General features: G+C 42.1%; 1 protein-coding gene across 2 annotated transcripts in view; it reads right to left on the bottom strand.

The window, feature by feature from the left end:
* CFAP97D1 (CFAP97 domain containing 1) overlaps positions 1 to 19,006 on the bottom strand; it is a 54,096-nt gene extending 35,090 nt beyond the window's left edge. Inside the window, exon 1 of one of the 2 annotated variants that reach the window (XM_072111814.1) lies at positions 18,857 to 19,006. In XM_072111814.1, the coding sequence (XP_071967915.1) occupies positions 18,857 to 18,977 (121 nt within the window). In that variant the 5' untranslated portion in view covers positions 18,978 to 19,006. The remainder of the gene's footprint in view (positions 1 to 18,856) is intronic. The other variant, XM_072111815.1, reaches the window with a different exon arrangement.
* Positions 19,007 to 21,710: the final 2,704 nt, after the last annotated feature.

The following is a 21,710-nucleotide window of genomic DNA, read 5'->3' as shown; positions in this document are numbered from 1 at the left end:
GGACCTATGTAAGTAGGTCCGCTGCCCTCCTATAGGGCGCACCTGACTATAAGGCGCACTTTGGATTTCCAAGGAAATCCAAGGCTTTTATGTGCGCCTTATAGTCTGGAAAATACGGTAATCCAGTACAGATCAGATTAGAGACTGAAGAGTCAGTGCAGCCCTTACACCAGACCAGAGCAGGAGAGCTCAGCTCCCTGCCTGAACAGTGTATTGAGTTAGTCAGTGAGAAGAAAGGGATTTTTTCCGAAACGCGTAGGCATTTACGCTGTGTATGTCTGTGTTCTCCTATATGTTCTTCAGCCTCTGTGAATTTTTAGAGAATATGAAATAAATTGCTATGTTTTTACTGACCCTGGATGGTTGTGTGAAGCTGGATCCGCTACATGTTTTTGCTTGTGCTGGACTAAGAGTTTCACTGTTACGCTGTGACACAGGCTCAATGCACTAGTATATAGAGATACATCTTCTCAGGGATTAGTATTGTAATTATTGAGATGACTATTATTTTTATTTTCATTATTATTATAATTATTATCATGGAGACGATCATTATTATTATTAGTATTATTTTTATAATAATAAAAAAGTTGTCTCAATAATTACAGTATTAATCTCTGAGAAGATGTATCTCTATATAACAGTGAAGTTATATCAGTGAAGCTCTTAGGTACATAAAATCCTCCCACAGACAACCACTAAGCCCATAGCCTAGTGGATAGAGGCACTGTCTCATTATGGCAGGTGGAGTGTGGAGGTTTTATTTAATTGGGAAGTGACATGGTCCCTGCTCTGCCGATTACCCGACACATATCCCAAAAGGATTCCCTGCCCAATGTCTGCTCTGGGGAAGCCCTAGGAGATGTAGACACCATATATGGACACATGATGATATTACACTGATGACGTGTCCCTGCTCTGCACTAACCTGACACATCTCTCAAAAGGATTCCCTGCCCGATGTCTGTAGAAGTCATTCAGTACCGAAAGTTCTGGCTTTGAAAGTATACTAGGTGGGACACAGAGCCGGGACAACCCCAGCCAGTGCGGGAATATCAGGGGCAATCTCCCAGCTGCCCTTGACGGCGGTACAGAGGTTTAAAACCAGGACTGTCCCGCCAAATCCAGGACGGTTGGGAGCTATGGTGTCTGGATCTATGAGTAAGTGTCCAGGATTTATCATGATGGATTTTGATGCTATTAAAAAGAATGTGCAAAGTCCTACAGAAAACTGGCACAAAGCCCTTAGTAATTGTGCCCCAATGTGTACAATCCGCTGTTAATAGATGTTTTTCAAGTCGCAATTAATTGACAAAAAGACTAGGAAAAAGACCTTATTTTACTTTTTCTATACAAATGGAGCATGTCAGCCAGATCTCTTCTTATATCAATGAAACATATAGTCGATATATCACTTTTCATAGATGTTGTTCTCAAAAATGAACATTGTCCACCAAATCATCCATACAAGCGCCAGCATTGGTGGCAGAAGGTGGTCAGCTTGGGTCACGGAGAAGGAGACATTCATCTATTCATGGGCTGGAGATTTTCTCTTTTTGGCTATTGTAGACTCCCGAGTTGTCATCCTGATTATATCTCCAGTTACAAAACTGAAGGGGCCAGAAGAAACAAATCCAAGTGGAAAATGGGAGATGTATTTTAAGCCGATCTCTGTTGTAAGAGGGCAATCCATCTTCCAACAAGGGTCTATAATTATTGTTAAAACCATTTTCTCCGTGATATACCCACACTTACTAAATAAAGACCTTCACTAATGTCACAGAGAATAATTACTTTCAGAGACAAGAGCCTAAAATAGGACTCAGAGAATGGTACAGGCTGAAACATAAAGATATAGTTCTGCAATAAGTATAGGTTTTCACTGCAAAGTAACTCATTCCCATTGGAAACATAACAATACAATCAGTCCTTTATTTTGGAGACTTAATAGATTTAGAAAAACATGGGGATGTATGAGGAGAGCTGGTGGTGGAATATTCCAGTCCTGTTAGATAACGGGGCTTATTTACTAAGGGTCCACGGCCGCACTTTGGTCAGCCTTTCCGAAGTTTTGGGGTTTTGCGCCGCTGGGACATGTATTTAACTGGGGATTGTGTTGAACCTTATCGGTTTTTGACGCAGCTGCGCTGGCTTTCTTGCGACAGAAATGGGGCGGCGTGCTGTCGGACGATCCAACTGATTCGGACCGAGCGCTGCATTTACCTTTCAAATAGTTTTGCAAGCCCAAGCACTTACATGCACCAGGAAGAAGATGGTGAACTCTGGTGGACCTGAGCGGGGAAGCGACACATGCAGAATATCGGGCACTCAATCTTAGTGAATTGCGGCACAGTGCATGATCGTTGTGAACTCCGCAGGGCCGGGTAAGTAAATATGTCCCAATAAGTGGAATATTAGTAGGGAAACTGTTTTTGGAGTTTACAATCCTCAGATCATCAGTAAGAGGCTGAGAGGATTCTACTGCTGCCTTCTTCATGATAAGGTAAGTGCAGGACGTCCAACACATCACAACGGGGAACAGATCAGTAAACGGCGCCATTCACTGTTTAGTGGCTTTGCCTGCTTAATGCAACTCAGTACAACACAGAGGGTACAGGTATTCCTGGAAAGCCCTTGTAGTGATTTTACTTGGATGTCATGTCTCGCAAAGCATGTCCATTCATGGGGAACAATAATGTGCAACCCCCTACTATTGTGCTCTACCAGCGATAAGCCTTAACAATTGTATCTGTTACCTAAAAGGACTACATAGGGCTATGAGACAATGGGGCACATTTACATACCCGGCCGCAGAAGTGCATTGCGACCATAAAGCAATGTGCCACGATTCACTAAGATTGTGCGTCCGATATGCTGCATGTGAGTTCACCGTCTTCTTCCTGGTGCATGTAAGTGCTTGGTCTTGCAGCACAATTTTAAAGTTAAATCCCGCGCTCAGTCCGAATCAGTCGAATCGTCCGACGGCCCGCCCCCCGATTTCTGTTGCATGAAAGCCAGCGCAGCCGCCTCACAATCCGATCACGTGCAACACCACAATCCCCAGTTAAATATCTGTCACAGCAGCACAAATCCCAAAAAATCCAACGAAAGTGCGATCCGCGGACCCTTAGTAAATAAGCCCCAATATTTTATAGACTCTACCAAAGGTACAGTGCACCACTATGGGAACTATCAGATAATACTATACAATCCATTTAAGTAGCATAATTATGGTTAAAGGAAATCTACCATCAAAATCAATCATGATAAACCAAGGACACTGACTTATAGATCCAGGCAGCCTGACTGCGGGAATCTTCCTAAAAGTGTTATACATGGCCGCTTACTTCTAAATCAACTTTTAATATTATGCCGGGGTGTAACTACAGTGGTAACAGCCATAGCATCTGTTATAGGGCCTGTAGTATCAGGGGGCCCCAGGACCTGACCTGGAACACTCAAGAATAGAGGATGTGCACCATTATATACATATTGGGGCAGATTTATCAAGCAGTCTGAAAGTCAGAATATTTCCAGTTGCCCATGGCAACCAATCACAGCTCAGCTTTCATTTCACCAGTGCTCATGAATATTTTAAAGGGGAGCTGTGATTGGTTGCCATGGGCAATTGGAAATATTCTGACTTTCAGACTGCTTGATAAATCTGCCCCATTATGCTGCACATTGTATGACATATTGGGGCTCATTTACTAAGGATCCAAATCGCGTTTTTCCACCGGGTTTCCCGAATTGTTCTGATTTGCCCCAGGATTTTGGTGCACGCGATCGGATAGTGGCGCATCGGCGCCGGCTTTCACGCGACAGAAGTGGGGGGCGTGGCCGTCGGAAAACCCGACGGACTCGGAAAAGCCGCCTAATTGTGGACATCGGGCTCACAACCTTAGTGAATCCCGGCAGAACGCGAATCAGCGTCGGAGAACGCACCGCTGGATCGTGACTGGCCCGGGTAAGTAAATGTGCCCCAATATGTATATAATGGTGCACATCCTCAACAGTACACAGCATGAATCGGCAGCTAATATAAGAAATGGTGGGGGAGAGGGAGGGGACAACAGAACAACAGATCTAAAGATCTCTCATCTCGATTTCCTGCCATCTACTTCCACAAAGTGTTCATCAGCTACAGTGACAGATCTGTGTAAGTGTGTAAACGTGTATAAATGTGTGAGTATACAAATATATATAATATTTTCTGAGGTAGGGGGCCCCAAGCAGAAGTCAAATATGGGGCCCTACCTCTAATAGTTTTGCCTCTGATATTATGCTAATGTGGGTCGTTTCCAGAGTCCCCCCGTGCTGAAGCTTCATAGTCTGTTACACTGTCTCACCCTCCCCTGCTCCCCCAGCACTTTCCCCCTCTGTCTGCCTGATGTAATATCACTGCAGCAGAGGAAGTTTCCGCACACAGCGGGAGGGGGAAGTGCCCCCAATAACCCGTAAGGACATTCTCTTTATTCTACCACCAACACCAGTAGGGCAACACTAGTATTTTTTATAGGAAAGGGAATATTATACGTTTTACTTTAATAACCATTTTGGATATTATCTTAAACCTTACACTGTCTAATCTAGGCTTATGGGCCAATGTAAGTCCACCCCATGAATACCTCCTCCATTCCCGGCTTCTCCCACTGTGCCATATCTTGTTTCAACTATTTATAAGCTAAATATTAATAACTGAATAAATTATTACAATCCTCAGCGGATTCTGCATTAAGAGGCTTTTGATTTCTCACGTTGTAAAATCAGTGTTTCTCTGGTGTAAAACAAGGTTAATGAGGACAAGAGACATTTCGTTATATTTACAGCATAAATAACACTTTTCTATATGTGAATAGAGCAAGTAACAGATTCCAGGTGACTTCTTTGTATCTGCCATCCCTTGATTATTTATTTTTCATAGATGCATATTGTATAATCTAACTGACAGGGAACCTATCAGGGTGATTTGGGACACCACCCACAGGTCCTTATGGATACGTGATAGGTAATTGGGACTTTCAATTGTATTTCACCGGCCAGATACCTACGCCGGCGTCCACACCACACTGAGAGGAGCCACTGCTAGTCAGTTTATGAGCCATTGCTCAAATTGAGTTTACTTAGCCTACCGGGTAGCCAAAAATTTGAAAAAAGTGGGATACAAGCATGTGCTGAGCCATATCTAGCATTTGTCACCCCTGCTGGTTGTGGTTTATCCACATGAATTGCATCGGGCATCACTATACACCTACTTAGTTAGGGACTGTACACTTAGGCTATATCATATATACGCCGTATATACGTCCCCCATACGGTCGTGGAATATAGCCTTAGGATAGGTCAACACATGGGTCTACCCTTGTAAGAGCAGGAGCTATATCTTGGTATCAGCGTAATAGCATAAATCTGTGTCGACAAGATGCCCCTCTAACTACCTCCCCCACCAGCTCCTCTATGTGGAGGTGCGGCAAGACTCATTGGGGGTCATTTACTAAGGGCCCGAATCGTTATTTTTTCGTCAGGATTCCCGAATATTACCGATTTGCGCCGTTTTTCCCTGAATTGCCCTGGGATTGTGGCGCATCGGCGCCGGTATGCACGCAACGGAAATTGGGGGCTTGGCTGTCGGAAAACCCGACGGATTCGGAAAAAACGCGGTATTTAAAAAAAAAGTGTCAACACCTGGTGGACATCGGGCGCACTACCTTAGTGAATCGCCGGAAGACCTGAATCCTAGATGGAGAACACACCGCTGGATCGCGACAGGACCGGGTAAGTAAATGTGCCCCATTCTCTTTCTAACCGCTGACTATGTAAGTGTACATATGAGAACTCTAACTTGTAAGTGATAGTAAACATTCTGTTTTCTGGTATTTACTTTGTGTTTTTTTTGTATTTTAATTGACAGATTTTGAAAGTTACATTTTATATGTCACTCTGCTGCATAACAGCAATTGAAATAGTAACTACGCTACAAATATTGCGATTTTTGGTGCTTTCTTTTTACCTTATTCATATATATTGCCCTATATCATTTCTGTCCGAGCCCGCAATAATAAAACACTTAGGTTGCATTCACACATCGGGGTAAATTTACTTACCCGTCTGCGGAGTTCACCGAATGCACAGATAATGCACTGTGCCGCGATTCACTAGATCATGCGCCCGATATCCTGCATGTGTCGCTTCCCCGCTCAGGTCTGTTATTTTAGTGGTGCATCTAAGTGCTTGGGCTTGCGACACAATTTGAATGTTGAATCATCATCAGTCGGATCATCCGACGGCACGCCCCTCAATTTGTTTTGCATGGAACGCAGCGCGGCTGCGCCAAAAACAGATTGTGTGTGCCAAAATCCCAGCGCAGACACCTCTTAAATACCTGTCCAAGCCGTGCATTGTGTCTTCAAATGCATCTGCGTTTTCATTGAAATGCATGCCATTGGCAACAAGCAACTGGTGTTTTTCATGCAAAACACCAGCTGCTGGTTACTGATGGTATGTTTTTAGTGGAAACCCAGGTACGACCAGCCCTCACCTCACCTCTGTGGCATTTGTAAATTCAATGCAAAAGCTACTTGTGCACGCACCCATATGCTTACCTTGGACCACAGCTCCCCGGCCTATCCAGTTAATACATTGAAGCCAGCCTTGTACATCCCAGCTTCACTGTGCTGAGCTGTAGGTCTGGCGCATGCTCAATGAAACCGAGATGTACTGCATCAGCTTAAAGGGAACCCGTCACCACTATTTTCACAAATACAGGTAGTGACAGGTTCCTATAGAGCTCTAGTAACTATCTGACACCCTGCTTGTAGCTAAAAGTAGTTTCCCTCAGATCCCCATAAAATCAGAGTTATAATCTTGCCTGGTATCTATGCAGCTTTGGAGCGAGTCCACGGGGGGGGGGGGGGGGGGGGGGGGGGCCTAATGTCATGTGACCAGGGTGACATCATCAAAGGTCCTTGAGCTACTAATTATGAAAACTATACCCCCTGTACATATCTGACCACATAAAACAATCACAGCAGCCTCCATGGACTTCTACTCCTCTCCATGCAGCCTGCTGTGATTTCATGTAATAAAATATGCTGTGATTTCATGACATATATGCTTAGTGTACAGTTCCTAATGCTACAAAAGCTATAGGACCTGCGATGATGTCACCCTGGTCACATGACATTATAGCAGCATACAGAGATAGGGATGGGGAGGAGCTGCTGGATTCAGCCTGAGGAGGCCACGCCCACCTGGACTCGCTGTAGCCATGCTTAGTTACCAGATAAAACTATAAAGTTGAATATATGGGAATCTCAGGGGAATATTTTTTAGCTACAAGCAGGGTGTCAGATAGTTATTAGAGCGCTATAGGAACCTGTCACTACCTGTATTTGTGAAAATAGTGGTGACGGGTTCCCTTTAAGCACGGCAACCTACAGGTCACCAGAGATGGATTCAATGCACCTTGTCAGACACATATATGTGACTGAGACGGAGTAAAGGAGATAACAAATTTCAATTTAGGACACTTAAAAGGGTATTCCCATGAAGAGAAGTTTCTTATATGTACTCAAGTCCAACCTGTCTCTATTAATCCTGCTGTACACAATTTTAGTTGCCCCTAGACCCGACCCAGTAACTTCTGACTTAGGGTCGGGTGGTCGACATCTTGGATGAGATTGTGGAGCTGAGTTTCTGTCTGTCTCTGTTGTGTAGCCACGCCCCCTGCATGGAGCTCAGAGACACTCACTGATCACATCCTGTCAGCACATGGTGAGCAGAGAGAGGGGCTGTAAACTACAAGCTACAAGTAGATAAGTGATTCGGCGGGGGAAGGGAGAAGCAGGAACATGTCTGTGAGATATAGCAGTGCTAAAAGTGTAACAGTGTAATGGTCTGCCAGCCTCTCTTTAATCTCATGCATCTCTGATCTGTCTCATCGCTCTCTCTATGGGGGACATTTATCATACGCTGGCACTCGTGCGTTGCATAGTCGCAGCGGCATACATCAAGAGGTGGGGAAGGGCCTGGCATAGAAATAAACGCAGCCGGCGACGCAGCCTCCTATGTGTCAGTGTGTTAATACAATGTCAGAAGCCAGACAAAAGTGTACCCTGATAATATAACCATATTGTCACCCCACAGAACTAATATGTATGCTTAGAGAGTCCCAGCCCACACCCTGGGATTTTGCACTGAGCAGCAGAGGGAGAGATAGGAGCTAAAACAGCAATAACACTGAGCGACATTGTAAAGTAAAGGGTTAAAATGATCTTTATTGTGTTATCATCACTAGGGGATAGAAATGGGAGAATTTTCCTTCGTGGGAAAACCCCTTTAAACACTCGTCTACAACAACCTGTAGTTTTTTCCTGGTTTGAACCTGTTCTGACTGTGTAGTGATCTAGCAAGAATTTCCTGTTAAACCCTTTTAAACCCAGAAACATTAACATTACACATAAACATTTCCCAGCACTACATGCGGCTCCGGGCTCCATAATCACAGATTAAACGTGAAGATAAACTCTCACCTGATGGACAATATCATCAAATTTCATGAGTGACAAAAACACGTCTAGTTGGAATAGGCCCAACTGTCCAAAACTGTTTTATATTGCATACAGCAACCAATCACAGCATTCATTTCATTTTCAAGAGCACTAGTAGAAATGAAAGGTGCACTGTGATTGGTTGGTAGGGGTTATACAGCTTTTCTTCAATACAGTATTGTGCCAGTGATTTAGTGGTGAAACTCTTCCCTCTTCACTGTCTTTGGTATCTTAACCTGTTAACGCTCAGCGTCCGATATATCGGACGCTGAGCTCAATGACTTAGCGCTCAGCGTCCGATATATCGGACGCTGAGCCCATGCCGGTTCAGCTCAAGATCTGAGCCGAACCGGCATCGGGAAACACGGGGTGCCGGCTGTGACTGATAGCCGGCACCCCAGTGTAACACCCGCGATCGGAGTTGACTCCGATCGCGGGTGCTTAACCCGTTAAATGCCGCGGTCAGCGCGACCGCGGCATCTAACATGCCTCTGGGGGGTCTTTCCCCCACGATCGCCCCCCCCGAACCGTTTTCGGGGGGCGCCGATCGTTGCTATAGCAACTCTGGGGTCCGATCTGGACCCCAGAGTTACCTGCAAGAATTGCCGGTAAGATGGCGTCTGTGACGTCATCTTACTGGCACAGTGCCAGCCTATGCAAGTGTATAGGCTGACACTGATAATACTCTGCAATACATCAGTATTGCAGAATATTATCATGAACAAGCAATCAGAGGATTTCTTGTTCATGTCCCATGGTATAAAAGTGAAAAAGTAAAAAAAAAATGTTATTCAATAAAAAAATAAAGTAATAAATCACTAAAAATGCCCAAAACCCCCAAAACATATAAAGAGACATATAACTAAAAAAAAAGTCTAAATCATAACACAAACCCCACATATATAGTATCACCGCGTCCGTAACAACCCGTAGAATAAAAGTAAATCATTATTGAACCCCCACGATAAACGCCGTAAAAAAAACTGCTATAAACCTTCCAAAAATTATGATTTTTAGCTATTCAATCCCACAAAAAATGCTATAAAATGTGATCAAAAAACCATGTGTACTCCGGCATGATACTGGTGCAAAGTACAACATGTCCCGCAAAAAATAAGCCATCAATCAGCTCCGTAGCCAAAAAAGTAACAATGTTATGCCACTTGGAAGACGGCAATACATAAATGATAGATTTTTCCCCACATTAGGGTTTTGTTTGACAAATTTAGTAAAACGTAAGAAAATATATTCAAGTCTGGTATCCCCGTAATCGTATCGACCCATAGAATAAAGATAACATGATTATTAGTCTATACGGTGAACACCAAAAAAAAAAAGAGTAAAAAATCCATTACAGAATTGATGCTTTTCTACTCCTGCCCTCAAAAAAAGTTCCTAAATTTTCAACAATAGGTGATACCAACCCCAAAATGGTAACAATGCAAAAAGCATCTCATCGCGCAAAAAAAATGGCATCACATGGCCCAAATAACGAAAAAGCGAAAATTTTATAGCCTTCAAAAGGGGCCAATGAGGAAACTAAAATCCTGGCAGCTGCAGGGCTCTCCTTCCCTTCTGTGTCTCGCTGTGCCCCCATAACACAAGTAACGGCCACAAGTAACGGGGTCTTTGTACTCAGGAGAAATTGCAGAACAAATTGTATGGTGGGTTTTCTCTTTTTATATTTTGGAAATGTGTAAATTTTAGTGCTAAATGAACGTATAAGGGAACAATATGACCATTCTAAATTTCACCTCCATTTTGATTCAATTACTATGAAGATCTCAAGGGGTTAACAATCTTCGTAAAAGCGGTTTCTGATAGCTTGAGGGGTGCAGATTTGAAAATGGGTTGGTTATATAGGGGGTTTTGATGCTAAATATGTAAAATTTCATTCAAAACTGTATTTATCCCCAAAATAGTCAATTCTGAAAATCCGGAAAAGCGATATTCTTTTTGTAAGCCGCGTGACATCAAAATAAATTATCCAAACATTTCAGAAATTATGAAAATGTAAAGTAGACAAATGGGAAATGTTATTCAGCAACTTATTTAGGTGGTAAATCGATCTGCCTGAAAACGCAGTGATTTTGAATTTCGAAAATGGCAAATTTTTCAAAAAATTTATCATATTTTCTTTTTTTTTGTAAATAAAAGCAAAACTTATCAGCCAAAATTTACCACTAAAATGAAGTACAACATGTGGGGAAAAAACAATCTCAGAATCGTTTTGATAAGTAACAGTGTTCAAAAGTTATAACCATATAAAGCGACGCAGGTCAGAATCCAAAAAATCGGGCTGAGCCTTAAGCTACAAAATGGCTGCGTCCTTAAGGGGTTAATATTGCACATTATATACCACCATCAGTGTCTGGGGGCAGAACTGTTATATTTGAGCAGGCAACCAATCAGCACTCAACTTTCATTTTTCCACAACTTTTTACAAAATGAAAGCTGAGCTCTGATTGGTTTCTATGGGCAACAAGTACAGTTTTACCTCAGACACTTCTGGTAAATTTCCCCTATTTATGTATGTTTTGGTTTACTAAAGAGGAGATTGATCTCAAAAAACAATATTGTCTGGAACAAATATATATTTTTTTAAATTAGGAATGACATCTAATAAGTGGTCAGTGGTCACTAATAGCTGTCATTAATGGTCCTTAAAGGGAATCTGTCACCAGAGACCCTTTTTTGGAATTACCATGTCCCAACAGACACTAAGCTTTATATCCTGTTTTTAAAAAAAAAATTCTGCCATTTTTTATTAAAAAGATAAATTAGACGAACGTCCACCTGACTTCCTGCCAGCATGTTTCCTGTGTCCCCGGCGCATGTGGAGCAAGGAGCAGAGTCAAACCCCCATCGGAAAACGCTCCGCATCCTTCATTTATAAAAAAAAAACACCCTCCTCCTGCCTTTCATTTGTTGCTCCCTCTCCCCCTTCTTAAAGCAGACACATCTTGTGCTTGTCCGTCTTCATTGCTATCTGCGCATGCGCTGGATTGCGCACCTGCTTGCTAGGCAGTGATCTGGGTACGCAACTCATAAGTGGCGTAACAAGAAGCTGATGGGTCCCAGTGCAAAGTCTGTGCCAGGTCCCCAACTATAATGTATGGTTTATAGTAATAGTCTTATCATATGGGAAAGTGACACCATAAGGGCCCCTTAAACCTCTTGGGCCCGGGTGCGATCGCAACCTCTGCACCCCCTCAAGTTACGCCCCTGCAACTCATGGACAACAATGAAGAAGGGCCAGCTGTCTCCACTGTATCTATGCATGTCCAGAAGAAGGTCCTATATCCATAGTATAACTCAGCCGATCACACCCCTCCCCTCAACTGATGACTAATGAAAAGCCCTAAATAATTTGGGTCCAGAAAACCCCTTTAAGAAAATCTGAATTATACCTAAACAAGCATCAAGTGAAATGAGTTAAACATTAGCTTTCCAACAAATGAACTTTTTGGTGAAGAAGACATTTGGCCCAATGTGTTACAAGATGAATACAAATGAATGTAATTTCCTCTAGAAATTCTAATTCTGCTTTAGCGCATGAATATGAGAAGAAGCTGATGTATTATTTATCTGATCCTGATGGATGAGGTCTCGGCTCACATTGCGTGAATCAGGATGAGCTGGCATATTGGGTATTACCATGCAAATATAAGGGGCAGAGGTCATAAGAACATGAGTGATTAGACAGCAAAATGGGCATCGATGTGGATACACGGCACTAAGAGCGGTGTAAATAATAGGGATCCTTGGTGGTTAGAAAGTAGCAAACAAGACGGGATGTGACTGGAAGATGAGTAGAAGTCGTGAAGGTGAAGAGTGTACACAGGAATCATACTAGGAATATTAGTTACATAACTTTAACTTTTCCTGTTTTCACCTAAACTATAACTTGTTTAAAGGGACACTGTCATCAGTTTTTACCCCACTAAACTATAATTGTTCTCAAACAGTGTCCTTTGTGGAATTTCCTCTTTTATGTGAAATCTTGGCTATTTATTGAAAAAAAGTTTCCTCCAAAGTCATGTGAAAATCAGCAGAGATTAGTCATTTTGCCTAAGATGAGTCAAGTTGTAGCTAAGGGAGAGTGTAACTTCCGATGCCCCTTTTCTTCTGTAGTATCAGGAAAAATGTGTTTGGTGTCACATTAAAGGTAATAATCTCTTCTTTTAGAACCAAAAATATAGAGAGTTAAATGTGAGCTGAAGATAAAAATCCAGGGTCCACCTATTTTGTAAACTGCCTGTATCTCCAGTTCTGTAGCCCATAGAACCACAAACTGGTGATCTGAAAAATTAGATTTATATCTTAAATATAAGATATATATGTATTGTGTATTGTGTGCTGTCAGACCACATGTTCAGCACCGCCAGTGACAAGAGGATCCGCCTGTCCAAAGTCAACGTGGACATCCTAACATTTATTAAGATGAACCAGACATGGATCCCACACAACCACAGTACCAGCACCTGAGTGTGTGGTTAGAGAGTACAATTAAAGGGAATCTGTTAGCACTGTTTGAAAAAATGAAGTTGCGGGCAGGTTACCATAGAGCCCTTATAGCATAAGGATAACCTTTCTTTATCTAATAAAATCTCTGCTCCCAAAAGGAAAAAATAATTTTTGCTATTATGCAAAGGTTGTTTCATTGTCAGATCCCATCTAAAGGAGTTTCCCATTGTGGGTTCATATGGAACATCATTACTTAGTTTGCATCTGAAATGCTCCAGTTCGTTGACAAAATGTCAAAGGCAGCAAGGACCAGCATGAAGATCCACCATTGGTTCCCCGGCCAGACAGAGGAGCTCAGCCTCTATTTATTGATATGCAGCTGTCACTTATGACAATGATTCATTGTGACATTAAAAACATTCTAGACATCTGTTTCATAACAATTCCATTGCAGAATGTCCTAGAGAAGACTATTGTAGCTGTGCAATAGAGTTTGGATATAGAAGGATATTGGATTTCATAGGTTTCACAGATTTGGGCCGACTTTTATATTAACTGTAGAATTTAGCCAATGAAAAATATAAGATTGAAGTAATTTCCAGCATTCTCCTCCTTACAAAATTGACAGACGATGTTGCCCCTGACCAAATCAATCTGTCACATAAGAGCCTTGCAGCTGTTGCAGTTTCCCATTACTGCTTACACTGCACATATTACATTGTATTGTTGGCAGCTGTCATAATGCACAAACATTCGCTTTCTTACTTCTCTAATCTAATTAACTCATATCCTGCCATAAAGTCTGTGACTCAGTTCACTGCAAAAGCAACTAGCCATAGATGGTCGGTAACCAATATGTCAGGATAATTGTCTTAATTAAACTTCACAATAAGATCATTTCTGCTGTAGCCGAATATTATATGTACTGCCGCAGTCTAGAAGGGTCACATATGTATAGTAACAGGGGCTGGTACAATCTAATAAGGTAGTCCATATAGTATCTCATATAATATCCCTATCCACTCTCTCTAGCAGGGCTGGTTCCAGGGTCGGCTCCAGGATGCAGAAGGCCCCAGGGTGACAGAGCCTCAGTGGCCCCTTTGCAGTGAACTCACTTGGTGGCATTAAAAATTCAAAAACTAAAACAGTCTCCTGTTCCCTAAAATAATCCATAGTTTATCATCCCAAACAGCCCCCTCATGGTTATTTTATATAAAACCCCCTTACCCCCATGGATTCCCTATGTACAGCCTTATGGCGTAACACCCCCCCCCCCCTCCCCTTAGCAGCTCTGGGCCCCGGCACTTGCCCAGGTATACCCAGTGCTGGCACCGTCCCTGCACGGTACTAGTGTCGGGGCAGCTGATTAGACCCACCCCCTGTGAGCTCCATAGCAGAAATCACTAGTAAATCATGAAAATAGGACTGGAGAGTAGGAATGGTTAGGTGCTCAGGACCTTGATGCTTTCCTTATAAATTATGTTCCCCATTGCAAAGCAGGAAATAAATGTACATAGTATGAGCCCAAAGGCAAACTGAATATGAATTGTTAGTGACTTCTAAAGTAACTTTGAAATTAATAGATTATCCCTAGGATGGGTCATCAATATCAGATTGGAGAGCACGGCGCTCAGTGATCTCTGTCAGCTCCATAGAGAACAGTCATGCGCACCCGTCTGCTCCATTGGTCTGATGGAGCGACCAGGAATCCAACGTTTTCATGATCTGTGGGGGTCTCACCTGCCCCTGTGTATTCTGCCCTGTAATACAGCGGCCAGGCTATCCTGTACAGTGACTTATCTATACTGATGTATACCTGCCCCTGTGTATTCTGCCCTTAATACAGAGTCCAGGCTATCCTGTACAGTGACTAATCTATAGTCTGCGTGCTGAAATTAGTTACGTTTGTGAAACCCTGATCATCAGGTGTAATATCCTCACTGATAACTATCTTAGAACATATCTATAATAATGAGAATCAAGACTTCTCATAACTTGTTTCAATGTACATGTAATTTCATAAACTAATGGAATCAAAATCCATCATGATAAACCAGGGGAACTTACTCATAGATCCAGGTACTGTGACTGTCGTAATCTTCTTAAATCTGTTATCCATGGCTTTAATATTATGCTAATGAGCCAGCAGGGCAGATTCACAGTCTGTTACACTGTGTAGGATCATTTCCCCTCTCCCACTGTGTGTTTAAACCAGCGGTGGTGAACCTATGGCACGGGTGCCAGAGGTGGCACTCAGAGCCCTTTATGTGGGCACTCAGGCCATCACTGCAGGACAGAGTTCAGCAAACAGGACCAAATCAACCAAATCTTTCTGCAGTCGCAGGCAACTTATGAGATGCTGCCCTCAGCGCTATTTTAAAGTGACACTTCATTGGCTGTTTGGAACTGCGGGAAAAGTAAGAAGGTCTTGACAGAACTGCAATATCTTTGGAGGTCATCCTGCTGGACCCACCATTCTTCCTGTACAGAGAGACCCTGGAGAGAAGCTATTTGCCCTCTTTCTTTCAACTGTATTAGTGGCATTAGGCGGCTGATACAATTGAAAGATGCTGAAGAACAGGTAGCAATAAGTTACTGCTTAAAATGCCATGTTGGCACTTCACGGTAAATAAGTGGATTTTGGTTGTAGTTTGAGCACTCAGGGCCACATTTATCACTTTTGTTCTCCTAAGTGTAGTAGTTGAGCCTAAATTCTGGCGTACTGTTTTGCCAGAATTATCACAAGCTACAACCATCTGTGATAAGTTGAATTCCTGCCTCTTATTAATCACTTTACTTTAACACAGTTTAAGCGCAATTTTGGCGCAGTTTCGGCGTAATGTTAGATTCGGCATTCCACATCCCAGAATGAAGATAACACTCACAGCAGCACCCAGGTGTGTGACACCCTGCACCCAGTGATCTCCTCAGCAGTGGCTTCTCCTGGAGGGGATCCCCCAGTGCTGATCTCCTGCTGCACCCCTGTAATTCTGCACAGTATCCTCCTCAGACACACTGGTGATACTGTGCAGAATTATATGGGGGACACTTGTCAGTACTATCTGCAACATTCTCTTGCTCTGAGCTGAGGATTCTGCAGAATGTTTTGTAAATAGAAGGTGATGAGTAGAGATGAGCGAGCACTAAAATGCTCGAGTGCTCGTTACTCGAGTCTAACTTTTCCCGATGCTCGAGTGCTCGTCTCGAATAACGAACCCCATTGAAGTCAATGGGAGACTCGAGCATTTTTCAAGGGGACTAAGGCTCTGCAATAAAATGTGTAATTTTATTGAGAAATAAGGAAGTCAGTCCTGTTTCTTCGTTTTTTTTATTCAATGGAATATTCGTGGAACTTCAAAAAGGAGAATGACCCGTGTTAAACATCTGCAATGTGTTCTTCACACATATTGTTCATCACATACTATTGTGAAGAACACCGTTCTGCACTAATGTCTTCTGATAAGTTAGCAGATGTACGGAAACATCTGCAATGTGTTCTTCACTTAAAATATCCTTAATAATCCTGTGTTCACTGTGTTCTTTGTGTTCTTCACTGTGCTTCAATGTGTTTCCTTAAGTGAATGCTCGTTATCGAGCAGAGGAAATACTCGTCCGAGCAACGAGCCGTTTCGAGTATGCTAATACTCGAACGAGCATCAAGCTCGGATGAGTATACTCTCTCATCTCTAGTGATAAACTGTAAATAGAGTCTGCAGCTCCTGTCTGCAGAGTATCTAATGTATATATTATATGTTCCAGTGTCTGCTGATCTCTGCTGCTAGAAATGAGCTCTTCTGCAAAGGGGCTCAGTGCTTTCTTCTCAGATAACGCCACCTTCGGGCCGGAGTGTTTTTGCGCCTAAATGAAAAGTCGCAAGTGATGAATATCATTAGGCGCAGCAAAACATCTGGATTGGTAGGATAAATGGGGGAAAGCTGGTTATTTTTGCTGCGTGGCTAGTTTGGCGGTTAATCGCAAAAGTGGCACAAAAACAGTGCGTCAGTATGAAAAGGCACAAAAATAGCAGAAAAAAATTAGTGATACATGTGGCCCTCCGTCTCTTAAAGGTTCGCCATCACTGGTATAAACCTTCTTTGCTGCAGTGATTATCTTAGGCAGATGAAGGGGGGAGAGTGCTGAAAGAGCAGGAGTGAGGGTAAGACAGTGCAACAGCCTTTGAAGCTGCAACACAGAAGAGTTTTGGTGCTATTAGCAGGACAATCCAAGGATACAGAGAGCTAGGGTGCTATCCTTGATCCTAGTCCAAAAACCAGAAACACGAAAAACGCTAAACACTCCCAATTGGTCAGAAGATGGAGGTTTTATTTCACCTCATGTGTATAAACAGTGTTTGAGACAGTGTAACAACACTAATATGAGTTGTACAAATAGGAGGGAAAAAAAAACGTGCCAAACGCTAATATTTTGATGTTCTGTTCTAGTATAAAATTAAGGTGTTAAATAAGATGAGAGAGAATCCAACAGAGACAGATATATGATTCAGCATCAGACACTAACAAACTTTTATATAATATTAGTAATAGTAGTAGCAGCGGTAAATGTGCGCCCAGCTCTCACCTGAACTCCCACTGACAATTCTCATTAGCGCTGTTACTTAATGACCCCCCAACCAAAGCTAAAGTTTACAGGCATGTCTATTATATCATATAATATCACATATGTAATGTACGCATTCAGGTTGTCTCTTTACTCCCTACCAGCATTGGTGGGGTACAAGATGCCGGACCGGAACTTATGTGATATGACATGTTATAATTCATGACAGAAGCCTGTAAGAAGCAGGAGTATTATTTGCAGTCAATGAGGCCTGACGTCCTGAAACCCATCCTCACAGATCTTACTATCTATCTCATATCCATCTATCTATATCATAATATCTATTTCTCTACCTATCAACATATATGTATCCATTGCAGATTTACATACTGTATCTATTTTGTATTTAACTAAAATGTGTCTATTGTTCAATGTATCTAACTTATGTCTATCTATCTATAATTTTTATCTGTTTTCATCTTGTGTATACCTCTACCTACAGTATTGAGTTATCTGTCAGTCTATCTATCCACATATTCATTTATTTGGGATCTATTTTATATCTATCTATCTATCTCATATATATCTATGGGGGACATTAATCATAGTGGGTCTCAGGCTCACCTATTTTTGCGCCTGGTTTGTTCTCTTTTTTTCCATGTTGCATAGAAGTGATTCTTCTTTTGGCAAACGAAAATCTTTGTTTTTAGTAATGAAAAGTGAAGATTTTTGGAAGTGCACCTGCTCAGAGTAGTCGATCGTATCGATTTGTCTTGTATACATCTCATAGCTATCTATCATCTATCTATCTCATGTCTATCTATCTATTATCTATCATTCTCTATATCTATCAATCTATTTCATATCTATCTATCTCATATATATCTATATCATATCAATTTATCTTCTATACATCTCATATCTATCTATCTATCATTCTCTATATCTATCAATCAATCTCTCTATCTCATATTTATCTATATCATCTTGATTTATCTTCTATATATCTCCTATCTATCTATCTATCTATCTATCTCATATCTATCTCATATAATAATAATAATAATCTTTATTTATATAGCGCCATCAAAATCCGTAGCGCTTTACAAATCATATCTATCTCTATCTATCCATCTTTCAAGTTATCTATCAATCTCATATCTATCTCATATTGATATCTCCTGTATATCATATATCGATCTATTTTCTATCTATCTCATGTCTATCACATAGCATGCATGGCTCTACATCACCAAATAAAGTGTCTGTAAATGTATACCTACCAGTCCTCACCCGTGACATGTGGCATTTGTAGTGGTAGCTGTCCCATTTTTGCTTCAGGATGTTATTTTGCCTGTGATTGGCAACTATTAGAGGAAACGCCAAATAATCTACAGTGTTCATCCTTTTTCAATCACAGGTAAGAAGTGAGCAGCTGATTCATTGGGTAGCATCACATAACTATTCCTGGAGGGGTTACTATGGCAACTTGTATAGTGACATCAATGATGAGGACCATCGCCGGCAAGTAAAATTGCACAGTGCATGTAATGGGGTACCGGGGTCTGTGCATAAAAGAGAAATTACATCAATTATGGGGTATAGAGAGCACTAATATGAGCAGGAAGGAGGAGGGGAATCAATTACTGTTTCATATTGTATCAGAAATTGAGAATTCCTTGGCTTAAATATACACTGATCAGCCATTACATTAAAACCACTGAAATCTGTGAATAATAGTGAATGTCTCATGACAACGGATCCTTGTAGGACATACACTGGAGATCAAAATTAGAGAACAATGCTTGATCACTTTTTTTTTTCCAAAATAATATAATCTTCATTGAGTACCCTTTGATGGATTTTTGTAAGGGATACACTATGCCAATATATGAGTGTTTTACAAAAAGCATTAACATACAGATGCAGTGCTGGCTAACATGGGTTGTTCTCTCCATTCACATACACTACAGATTGAGTTATCATGTCTGGATAACAAACATGTTATCCAATGCTGCATCAGTAAAACTCTTATTTTGCAAAAAACGTTGTGATCATAATTAGAGAACAGCATAGAAAAAATAAAATGACATTTTCTGAAGGTTACTCCAGTCACTGATTAATAGGCAATGAAATGGCTTGGTTCGCCCATGCCATGGATCGCGGGCACCCGTGGCCCCCTGTTCTGAGCTCACCTCTCCACGCTCCTGCCTCCGTCCCGGGAAGCTCGCAAGCGTGTTCCCGCTCCCTGAGGCGCGCGCGCCGGCACTTCAAGATTTAAAGGGCCTGTGCACCGCTCATTGACGCTGGCACTTCCGGGTTTCCCATAAAGACCGGCGGCTCCCATCACTCCCCGACAGATCTTTGAGCTACCTAGCCATAGAGAAAGCTTCCTGTGTTCCCTGCGTTGTTCCTTGTTCCCTGTTCCGCTGAATTCCTGTTGTGACCTCGGATCTGACCTTTGATTTCTGCATCTCTGCTGCCTGCCCTGACTGTCTGCCTGTGCCTGACCACGAGCCTGGACTCTGTTTCTGTACCGCGACCTTGGCTGCCACTGCGGGCTAGTCACACCTGTGGAATGTTGTGGTAGCGCAGTGAGACCATCCCGCTTTGCAACAGGCTCTGGTTAAGACAAGGTTCCACTTAGATTCCGGTCCCAGGTGTTGGCTATTACCATCTCCCGTGCTGGTCCAGGGGGTTCACTGACCCCGAACCCTGACACAGGACGTCTGCCGCTACAGGACATCACTAGATCACTGTGGTCATTCCATTGTTTTCATGTTTTCTGTTTCAAGGAAGTGCTTTACCCATTTTGCTGTGTGACAGGGGGCCTCGCTCCTGCTGCAGAAAACATTCCCCAAATCATGACACTTGCTCCATCATCTTTCACTGACTTCTTTACACTTTGGGTTCAGTCTTTATATTTGTCGACAAACTGGAGAAAGTTTCCTGTGGGATCCAAACAAATTAAACTTTCTTTTATCACCAAAAAGAACTTTAGACCACTTCTCCTCAGTCCACACAACATGCTTCCCAGCAAAGGTGAGTCTAGCCTTTTTTTGCTGCTAATGAGAGGTTTATTTTACTAATGTGACATTAGGTCACTGCAGAGTAGGCTTTTAGTCCAAATGCTCTTTAATGTCAAGATAGATCCATAACCTATTCAGTGATGAACTGACTTTTTCATCTGCAGTGAAAAGATTACCTATGAAGATTCTCTGCATTATCCTATCCTCTCTTCCTCTCTCTGGAAAGTTAAACTGCCAGTTACATAGGGTGTGGCAGATAATCAAGGAAGTTTGAACCAGATTCCAGGTAACAGCAATAACCTACAGGTACCTGAAACTGTTCTTTTACAATTATCTCATTTACAGTTTTATTCTATGCTTTAGAATATGAAAAATGTATGAAATAGGTTATAGCGGAACTGTACACTTATAATGATTTTATCAAATTATTATATGCCTACTTTGTGCTGCTTGTCCTTTTCTTTCCAAAGTTATGGCACTATGACACTTTGACCACACCCACTGGCATGGCTCACATAACACCATTTCCTTACATACAATGAAAGCATCATTCTAACTCCAGTTAGAGCCCTATGGTTATAATCCCCACACATACAATTGAAGAAAAAGAGGGAGAGAAAAAAGTTGCATGGTTATAATGGAGTTTGTGCTCTGTGCAGATTAACCCTTAGTGGTCACAAAGCACAGGCAATAGACTGCATGTAACTGGAGTACTTATGATTTTTTTCACTTATTACATGTTCCCTGCTCCTCCATGTGATGGAAGATGCCAGGCTGTCAACATAAACATCCTGTATGTGCACTGTGTAGATCATGGGATCTGTGGGCAAGCTAACTGGCCTCAGCCTGAGGGCATAGACTGACAGATATTATTCTCCGCCTACTTCAACTCCATCAAACACTTTCAGAACAGAAAATGCCATAAGTTTGGAAAGAAAAGGGTGAGCAGCACAAAGAATGCTTCGCTCTGTTTGTTTTTAAAGGGGGATTCACACATACTACTTCAGGCTGGCTGACGATATGCTACTTAAGGCTGGCTATATACTAGTGGGGGCTGGCTATATACTATTGGGGGCTGGCTGGCTATATATGACAGCAGTGGTCTGGC

Source organism: Engystomops pustulosus, chromosome 6 (genome assembly GCF_040894005.1).
Source record: "Engystomops pustulosus chromosome 6, aEngPut4.maternal, whole genome shotgun sequence".
NCBI lineage: Eukaryota > Metazoa > Chordata > Amphibia > Anura > Leptodactylidae > Engystomops > Engystomops pustulosus.
This window is presented reverse-complemented; position numbering and strand designations above follow the sequence as displayed.